Genomic DNA, 10,000 nt, shown 5'->3' with positions numbered 1-10,000 from the left:
GAAGGAGGGCCTGAAAAGGGGTTTGACCCAGCAGACGAACTGAGGAAGGCAGGAAGGAGGGCCTGAAAAGGGGTTTGACCCAGCAGACGAACTGAGGAAGGCAGGAAGGAGGACCTGACCCAGCAGACGAACTGAGGAAGGCAGGAAGGAGGACCTGAAAAGGGGTTTGACCCAGCAGACGAACTGAGGAATGCAGGAAGGAGGGCCTGAAAAGGGGTTTGACCCAGGAGACGAACTGAGGAAGGCAGGAAGGAGGACCTGACCCAGCAGACGAACTGAGGAAGGCAGGAAGGAGGGCCTGAAAAGGGGTTTGACCCAGGAGACGAACTGAGGAAGGCAGGAAGGAGGGCCTGAAAAGGGGTTTGACCCAGGAGACGAACTGAGGAAGGCAGGAAGGAGGACCTGAAAAGGGGTTTGACCCAGGAGACGAACTGAGGAAGGCAGGAAGGAGGGCCTGACCCAGGAGATGAACTGAGGAAGGCAGGAAGGAGGACCTGAAAAGGGGTTTGACCCAGGAGACGAACTGAGGAAGGCAGGAAGGAGGGCCTGAAAAGGGGTTTGACCCAGGAGACGAACTGAGGAAGGCAGGAAGGAGGACCTGAAAAGGGGTTTGACCCAGGAGACGAACTGAGGAAGGCAGGAAGGAGGACCTGAAAAGGGGTTTGACCCAGGAGACGAACTGAGGAATGCAGGAAGGAGGACGTGAAAAGGGGTTTGACCCAGGAGACGAACTGAGGAAGGCAGGAAGGAGGACCTGAAAAGGGGTTTGACCCAGTAGACGAACTGAGGAAGGCAGGAAGGAGGACCTGAAAAGGGGTTTGACCCAGGAGACGAACTGAGGAAGGCAGGAAGGAGGACCTGACCCAGTAGACGAACTGAGGAAGGCAGGAAGGAGGACCTGAAAAGGGGTTTGACCCAGGAGACGAACTGAGGAAGGCAGGAAGGAGGACCTGAAAAGGGGTTTGACCCAGTAGACGAACTGAGGAAGGCAGGAAGGAGGACCTCAAAGGGGTTTGACCCAGGAGACGAACTGAGGAAGGCAGGAAGGAGGACCTGACCCAGTAGACGAACTGAGGAAGGCAGGAAGGAGGACCTGAAAAGGGGTTTGACCCAGGAGACGAACTGAGGAAGGCAGGAAGGAGGACCTGAAAAGGGGTTTGACCCAGTAGACGAACTGAGGAAGGCAGGAAGGAGGACCTCAAAAGGGGTTTGACCCAGGAGACGAACTGAGGAAGGCAGGAAGGAGGACCTGAAAAGGGGTTTGACCCAGGAGACGAACTGAGGAATGCAGGAAGGAGGACCTGAAAAGGGGTTTGACCCAGGAGACGAACTGAGGAAGGCAGGAAGGAGGACCTGAAAAGGGGTTTGACCCAGGAGACGAACTGAGGAAGGCAGGAAGGAGGACCTGAAAAGGGGTTTGACCCAGCAGACGAACTGAGGAAGGCAGGAAGGAGGGCCTGAAAAGGGGTTTGACCCAGTAGACGAACTGAGGAAGGCAGGAAGGAGGGCCTGAAAAGGGGTTTGACCCAGGAGACGAACTGAGGAAGGCAGGAAGGAGGGCCTGAAAAGGGGTTTGACCCAGGAGACGAACTGAGGAAGGCAGGAAGGAGGGCCTGAAAAGGGGTTTGACGCAGGAGACGAACTGAGGAATGCAGGAAGGAGGACCTGAAAAGGGGTTTGACCCAGGAGACGAACTGAGGAAGGCAGGAAGGAGGACCTGAAAAGGGGTTTGACCCAGGAGACGAACTGAGGAAGGCAGGAAGGAGGACCTGAAAAGGGGTTTGACCCAGGAGACGAACTGAGGAATGCAGGAAGGAGGGCCTGAAAAGGGGTTTGACCCAGCAGACGAACTGAGGAAGGCAGGAAGGAGGGCCTGAAAAGGGGTTTGACCCAGGAGACGAACTGAGGAAGGCAGGAAGGAGGACCTGAAAAGGGGTTTGACCCAGGAGACGAACTGAGGAAGGCAGGAAGGAGGACCTGAAAAGGGGTTTGACCCAGGAGACGAACTGAGGAAGGCAGGAAGGAGGACCTGAAAAGGGGTTTGACCCAGTAGACGAACTGAGGAAGGCAGGAAGGAGGACCTCAAAAGGGTTTGACCCAGGAGACGAACTGAGGAAGGCAGGAAGGAGGACCTGACCCAGTAGACGAACTGAGGAAGGCAGGAAGGAGGACCTGAAAGGGGTTTGACCCAGGAGACGAACTGAGGAAGGCAGGAAGGAGGACCTGAAAAGGGGTTTGACCCAGGAGACGAACTGAGGAAGGCAGGAAGGAGGACCTGAAAAGGGGTTTGACCCAGTAGATGAACTGAGGAAGGCAGGAAGGAGGACCTCAAAAGGGGTTTGACCCAGGAGACGAACTGAGGAAGGCAGGAAGGAGGACCTGACCCAGTAGACGAACTGAGGAAGGCAGGAAGGAGGACCTGAAAAGGGGTTTGACCCAGGAGACGAACTGAGTAAGGCAGGAAGGAGGACCTGAAAAGGGGTTTGACCCAGGAGACGAACTGAGGAATGCAGGAAGGAGGACCTGAAAAGGGGTTTGACCCAGGAGACGAACTGAGGAAGGCAGGAAGGAGGACCTGAAAAGGGGTTTGACCCAGGAGACGAACTGAGGAAGGCAGGAAGGAGGACCTGAAAAGGGGTTTGACCCAGCAGACGAACTGAGGAAGGCAGGAAGGAGGGCCTGAAAAGGGGTTTGACGCAGGAGACGAACTGAGGAAGGCAGGAAGGAGGGCCTGAAAAGGGGTTTGACCCAGGAGACTGAGGAAGGCAGGAAGGAGGACCTGAAAAGGGGTTTGACCCAGGAGACGAACTGAGGAAGGCAGGAAGGAGGGCCTGAAAAGGGGTTTGACCCAGGAGACGAACTGAGGAAGGCAGGAAGGAGGGCCTGAAAAGGGGTTTGACCCAGGAGACGAACTGAGGAATGCAGGAAGGAGGACCTGAAAAGGGGTTTGACCCAGCAGACGAACTGAGGAAGGCAGGAAGGAGGGCCTGAAAAGGGGTTTGACCCAGGAGACGAACTGAGGAAGGCAGGAAGGAGGACCTGAAAAGGGGTTTGACCCAGCAGACGAACTGAGGAAGGCAGGAAGGAGGACCTGAAAAGGGGTTTGACCCAGGAGACGAACTGAGGAAGGCAGGAAGGAGGACCTGACCCAGCAGACGAACTGAGGAAGGCAGGAAGGAGGGCCTGAAAAGGGGTTTGACCCAGGAGACGAACTGAGGAAGGCAGGAAGGAGGGCCTGAAAAGGGGTTTGACCCAGGAGACGAACTGAGGAAGGCAGGAAGGAGGACCTGAAAAGGGGTTTGACCCAGGAGACTGAGGAAGGCAGGAAGGAGGACCTGAAAAGGGGTTTGACCCAGGAGACGAACTGAGGAAGGCAGGAAGGAGGGCCTGAAAAGGGGTTTGACCCAGGAGACGAACTGAGGAAGGCAGGAAGGAGGGCCTGAAAAGGGGTTTGACGAGGAGACGAACTGAGGAATGCAGGAAGGAGGACCTGAAAAGGGGTTTGACCCAGGAGACGAACTGAGGAAGGCAGGAAGGAGGGCCTGAAAAGGGGTTTGACCCAGGAGACTGAGGAAGGCAGGAAGGAGGGCCTGAAAAGGGGTTTGACCCAGGAGACGAACTGAGGAAGGCAGGAAGGAGGGCCTGAAAAGGGGTTTGACCCAGGAGACGAACTGAGGAATGCAGGAAGGAGGGCCTGAAAAGGGGTTTGACCCAGGAGACGAACTGAGGAAGGCAGGAAGGAGGACCTGAAAAGGGGTTTGACCCAGCAGACGAACTGAGGAATGCAGGAAGGAGGGCCTGAAAAGGGGTTTGACCCAGGAGACGAACTGAGGAAGGCAGGAAGGAGGGCCTGAAAAGGGGTTTGACCCAGGAGACGAACTGAGGAAGGCAGGAAGGAGGACCTGAAAAGGGGTTTGACCCAGGAGACGAACTGAGGAAGGCAGGAAGGAGGACCTGAAAATGGGTTTGACCCAGCAGACGAACTGAGGAAGGCAGGAAGGAGGGCCTGAAAAGGGGTTTGACGCAGGAGACGAACTGAGGAAGGCAGGAAGGAGGGCCTGAAAAGGGGTTTGACCCAGGAGACTGAGGAAGGCAGGAAGGAGGACCTGAAAAGGGGTTTGACCCAGGGACGAACTGAGGAAGGCAGGAAGGAGGGCCTGAAAAGGGGTTTGACCCAGGAGACGAACTGAGGAATGCAGGAAGGAGGACCTGAAAAGGGGTTTGACCCAGCAGACGAACTGAGGAAGGCAGGAAGGAGGGCCTGAAAAGGGGTTTGACCCAGGAGACGAACTGAGGAAGGCAGGAAGGAGGACCTGAAAAGGGGTTTGACCCAGGAGACGAACTGAGGAAGGCAGGAAGGAGGACCTGAAAAGGGGTTTGACCCAGGAGACGAACTGAGGAAGGCAGGAAGGAGGACCTGACCCAGCAGACGAACTGAGGAAGGCAGGAAGGAGGGCCTGAAAAGGGGTTTGACCCAGGAGACGAACTGAGGAAGGCAGGAAGGAGGGCCTGAAAAGGGGTTTGACCCAGGAGACGAACTGAGGAAGGCAGGAAGGAGGACCTGAAAAGGGGTTTGACCCAGGAGACTGAGGAAGGCAGGAAGGAGGACCTGAAAAGGGGTTTGACCCAGGAGACGAACTGAGGAAGGCAGGAAGGAGGGCCTGAAAAGGGGATTGACCCAGGAGACGAACTGAGGAAGGCAGGAAGGAGGGCCTGAAAAGGGGTTTGACGCAGGAGACGAACTGAGGAATGCAGGAAGGAGGACCTGAAAAGGGGTTTGACCCAGGAGACGAACTGAGGAAGGCAGGAAGGAGGGCCTGAAAAGGGGTTTGACCCAGGAGACTGAGGAAGGCAGGAAGGAGGGCCTGAAAAGGGGTTTGACCCAGGAGACGAACTGAGGAAGGCAGGAAGGAGGGCCTGAAAAGGGGTTTGACCCAGGAGACGAACTGAGGAATGCAGGAAGGAGGGCCTGAAAAGGGGTTTGACCCAGGAGACGAACTGAGGAAGGCAGGAAGGAGGACCTGAAAAGGGGTTTGACCCAGCAGACGAACTGAGGAATGCAGGAAGGAGGGCCTGAAAAGGGGTTTGACCCAGGAGACGAACTGAGGAAGGCAGGAAGGAGGGCCTGAAAAGGGGTTTGACCCAGGAGACGAACTGAGGAAGGCAGGAAGGAGGACCTGAAAAGGGGTTTGACCCAGGAGACGAACTGAGGAAGGCAGGAAGGAGGACCTGAAAATGGGTTTGACCCAGCAGACGAACTGAGGAAGGCAGGAAGGAGGACGTGAAAAGGGGTTTGACCCAGGAGACGAACTGAGGAAGGCAGGAAGGAGGACCTGAAAAGGGGTTTGACCCAGTAGACTAACTGAGGAAGGCAGGAAGGAGGACCTGAAAAGGGGTTTGACCCAGGAGACGAACTGAGGAAGGCAGGAAGGAGGACCTGAAAAGGGGTTTGACCCAGTAGACTAACTGAGGAAGGCAGGAAGGAGGACCTGACCCAGGAGACGAACTGAGGAAGGCAGGAACGAGGACCTGAAAAGGGGTTTGACCCAGGAGACGAACTGAGGAATGCAGGAAGGAGGACCTGAAAAGGGGTTTGACCCAGTAGACGAACTGAGGAAGGCAGGAAGGAGGACCTGAAAAGGGGTTTGACCCAGGAGACGAACTGAGGAAGGCAGGAAGGAGGACCTGAAAAGGGGTTTGACCCAGGAGACGAACTGAGGAAGGCAGGAAGGAGGACCTGACCCAGGAGACGAACTGAGGAAGGCAGGAAGGAGGACCTGAAAAGGGGTTTGACCCAGGAGACGAACTGAGGAAGGCAGGAAGGAGGGCCTGAAAAGGGGTTTGACCCAGGAGACGAACTGAGGAAGGCAGGAAGGAGGACCTGAAAAGGGGTTTGACCCAGGAGACGAACTGAGGAAGGCAGGAAGGAGGACCTGAAAAGGGGTTTGACCCAGGAGACGAACTGAGGAAGGCAGGAAGGAGGACCTGAAAAGGGGTTTGACCCAGGAGACGAACTGAGGAAGGCAGGAAGGAGGACCTGAAAAGGGGTTTGACCCAGGAGACGAACTGAGGAAGGCAGGAAGGAGGACCTGAAAAGGGGTTTGACCCAGGAGACGAACTGAGGAAGGCAGGAAGGAGGACCTGAAAAGGGGTTTGACCCAGGAGACGAACTGAGGAAGGCAGGAAGGAGGACCTGACCCAGTAGACGAACTGAGGAAGGCAGGAAGGAGGACCTGAAAAGGGGTTTGACCCAGCAGACGGCGTTCCTCCTACCTCCAGGTGTCTCCGTCGTTCCACAGCAGACAGTCGTAGACCGGACCCGGGTCGTTGTACTTCTTCTCCAGGGACGCCAGGATCTCTGACTGGCACAGCAGCTCCTCCTTCTGCAGCTTCTCAGCCTGATAAAACAACGGACAGGCGTGAGGAAACTAAATGTGTAGACTCATTTACACACACATCTCATGTGCTCGGGATTGATAAATCGCTCGCTGGGGATGTGACAAATGTACAATTGCTAATGTTTAAACTGCCATTTTAAAATCGTACAATAACGAGAATTCACCATTCAGATTGGGTCCTACCCAGGACTCTATGTCCCCAAGGACCCAGAGCAGTTCAGTCTACCACGGGCCTGGCTACCTACCAGACAGGGCAGTTCAGTCTACCTACCAGACAGGGCAGTTCAGTCCACCTACCAGACAGGGCAGTTCAGTCTACCTACCAGACAGGGCAGTTCAGTCTACCTACCGGACAGGGCAGTTCAGTCTACCTACCAGACAGGGCAGTTCAGTCTACCTACCGGACAGGGCAGTTCAGTCTACCTACCAGACAGGGCAGTTCAGTCCACCTACCAGACAGGGCAGTTCAGTCTACCTACCAGACAGGGCAGTTCAGTTCAGTCTACCTACCAGACAGGGCAGTTCAGTCTACCACGGGCCTGGCTACCTACCAGACAGGGCAGTTCAGTCTACCACGGGCCTGTCTACCTACCAGACAGGGCAGTTCAGTCTACCTACCAGACAGGGCAGTTCAGTCTACCTACCAGACAGGGCAGTTCAGTCTACCTACCAGACAGGGCAGTTCAGTCTACCTACCAGACAGGGCAGTTCAGTCTACCTACCAGACAGGGCAGTTCAGTCCACCTACCAGACAGGGCAGTTCAGTCTACCTACCAGACAGGGCAGTTCAGTCTACCTACCGGACAGGGCAGTTCAGTCCACCTACCAGACAGGGCAGATCAGTCCACCTACCAGACAGGGCAGTTCAGTCTACCTACCAGACAGGGCAGTTCAGTCTACCTACCAGACAGGGCAGTTCAGTCTACCTACCAGACAGGGCAGTCTACCTACCAGACAGGGCAGTTCAGTCTACCTACCAGACAGGGCAGTTCAGTCTACCTACCAGACAGGGCAGTTCAGTCTACCTACCAGACAGGGCAGTTCAGTCTACCTACCAGACAGGGAAGTTCAGTCCACCTACCAGACAGGGCAGTTCAGTCTACCTACCAGACAGGGCAGTTCAGTCTACCTACCAGACAGGGCAGTTCAGTCTACCTACCAGACAGGGCAGTTCAGTCTACCTACCAGACAGGGCAGTTCAGTCCACCTACCAGACGGGGCAGTTCAGTCTACCTACCAGACAGGGCAGTTCAGTCTACCCACCAGACAGGGCAGTTCAGTCTACCTACCAGACAGGGCAGTTCAGTCTACCTACCAGACAGGGCAGTTCAGTCTACCTACCGGACAGGGCAGTTCAGTCTACCTACCAGACAGGGCAGTTCAGTCTACCTACCAGACAGGGCAGTTCAGTCTACCTACCAGACAGGGCAGTTCAGTCCACCTACCAGACGGGGCAGTTCAGTCTACCTACCAGACAGGGCAGTTCAGTCTACCTACCAGACAGGGCAGTTCAGTCTACCTACCAGACAGGGCAGTTCAGTCTACCTACCAGACAGGGCAGTCCTGTCTACCTACCAGACAGGGCAGTTCAGTTCAGTCTACCTACCAGACAGGGCAGTTCAGTCTACCTAGCAGACAGGGCAGTTCAGTCTACCTACCAGACAGGGCAGTTCAGTCCACCTACCAGACAGGGCAGTTCAGTCTACCTACCAGACAGGGCAGTTCAGTCCACCTACCAGACAGGGCAGTTCAGTCTACCTACCAGACAGGGCAGTTCAGTCTACCTACCAGACAGGGCAGTTCAGTCTACCTACCAGACAGGGCAGTTCAGTCCACCTACCAGACAGGGCAGTTCAGTCCACCTACCAGACAGGGCAGTTCAGTCTACCTACCAGACAGGGCAGTTCAGTTCAGTCTACCTACCAGACAGGGCAGTTCAGTCCACCTACCAGACAGGGCAGTTCAGTTCAGTCTACCTACCAGACAGGGCAGTTCAGTCTACCTACCAGACAGGGCAGTTCAGTCTACCTACCAGACAGGGCAGTTCAGTCCACCTACCAGACAGGGCAGTTCAGTCTACCTACCAGACAGGGCAGTTCAGTCTACCTACCGGACAGGGCAGTTCAGTCCACCTACCAGACAGGGCAGTTCAGTCTACCTACCAGACAGGGCAGTTCAGTCTACCTACCAGACAGGGCAGTTCAGTCTACCTAGCAGACAGGGCAGTTCAGTCTACCTACCAGACAGGGCAGTTCAGTCTACCTACCAGACAGGGCAGTTCAGTCTACCTACCAGACAGGGCAGTTCAGTCTACCTACCGGACAGGGCAGTTCAGTCTACCTACCGGACAGGGCAGTTCAGTCTACCTACCAGACAGGGCAGTTCAGTCTACCTACCGGACAGGGCAGTTCAGTCTACCTACCAGACAGGGCAGTTCAGTCTACCTACCAGACAGGGCAGTTCAGTCTACCTACCAGACAGGGCAGTTCAGTCCACCTACCAGACAGGGCAGTTCAGTCTACCTACCGGACAGGGCAGTTCAGTCTACCTACCAGACAGGGCAGTTCAGTCTACCTACCAGACAGGGCAGTTCAGTCTACCTACCAGACAGGGCAGTTCAGTCTACCTACCGGACAGGGAAGGGAGAGGTCAAAGTGTTACCTGTGAGGGTTAGGGGAGAGGTCAAAGTGTTACCTGTGAGGGTTAGGGGAGAGGTCAAAGTGTTACCTGTGAGGGTTAGGGGAGAGGTCAAAGTGTTACCTGTGAGGGTTAAGAGAGAGGTCAGTGTTACCTGTAAGGGTTAAGAGAGAGGTCAAAGTGTTACCTGTGAGGGGGAGGGGTGAGCAAGGTCAAACTGTTCTGCCCGACGACTGGCTTCGGCCAGAGCTGCTCTGTGTGCTGGATCCCACATTTTCTCCTTCCGCTCTTTCTGTTGGTCAACACATCAACACAGACATCCCTCTGTCAACACATCAACACAGACATCCCTCTGTCAACACAGACATCCCTCTGTCAACACAGACATCCCTCTGTCAACACAGACATCCCTCTGTCAACACAGACATCCCTCTCTCAACACAGACATCCCTCTCTCAACACAGACATCCCTCTCTCAACACAGACATCCCTCTGTCAACACAGACATCCCTCTGTCAACACAGACATCCCTCTGTCAACACAGACATCCCTCTGTCAACACAGACATCCCTCTGTCAACACAGACATCCCTCTGTCAACACAGACATCCCTCTGTCAACACAGACATCCCTCTGTCAACACAGACATCCCTCTCTCAACACGTCAACACAGACATCCCTCTGTCAACACATCAACACAGACATCCCTCTGTCAACACATCAACACAGACATCCCTCTCTCAACACAGACATCCCTCTCTCAACACAGACATCCCTCTCTCAACACAGACATCCCTCTCTCAACACAGACATCCCTCTCTCAACACAGACATCTCTCAACACAGACATCACAGACATCTCTCAACACAGACATCCCTCTCTCAACACAGACATCAACACAGACATCTCTCAACACAGACATCCCTCTCTCAACACAGACATCCCTCTCTCAACACAGACATCCCT

The 10,000-nt window shown here is 55.1% G+C and overlaps 1 protein-coding gene across 1 annotated transcript in view; it reads right to left on the bottom strand.

The window, feature by feature from the left end:
• Positions 1–10,000, bottom strand: part of LOC135537416 (tripeptidyl-peptidase 2-like) — a 119,627-nt gene that overhangs the window by 7,901 nt on the left and 101,726 nt on the right. The window contains exons 11-12 of the mRNA XM_064963584.1: positions 9,223–9,339; positions 6,274–6,398 (exon numbers count right to left, since the gene is read on the bottom strand). Coding sequence (XP_064819656.1) covers positions 6,274–6,398; positions 9,223–9,339 — 242 coding nt within the window. The remainder of the gene's footprint in view (positions 1–6,273; positions 6,399–9,222; positions 9,340–10,000) is intronic.

Source organism: Oncorhynchus masou, unplaced genomic scaffold (assembly GCF_036934945.1).
Source record: "Oncorhynchus masou masou isolate Uvic2021 unplaced genomic scaffold, UVic_Omas_1.1 unplaced_scaffold_769, whole genome shotgun sequence".
In the NCBI taxonomy this organism is placed as follows: domain Eukaryota; kingdom Metazoa; phylum Chordata; class Actinopteri; order Salmoniformes; family Salmonidae; genus Oncorhynchus; species Oncorhynchus masou.
Note: the sequence above shows the minus strand (reverse complement) of the source record. Positions and strands in the feature narration are given on the sequence as shown.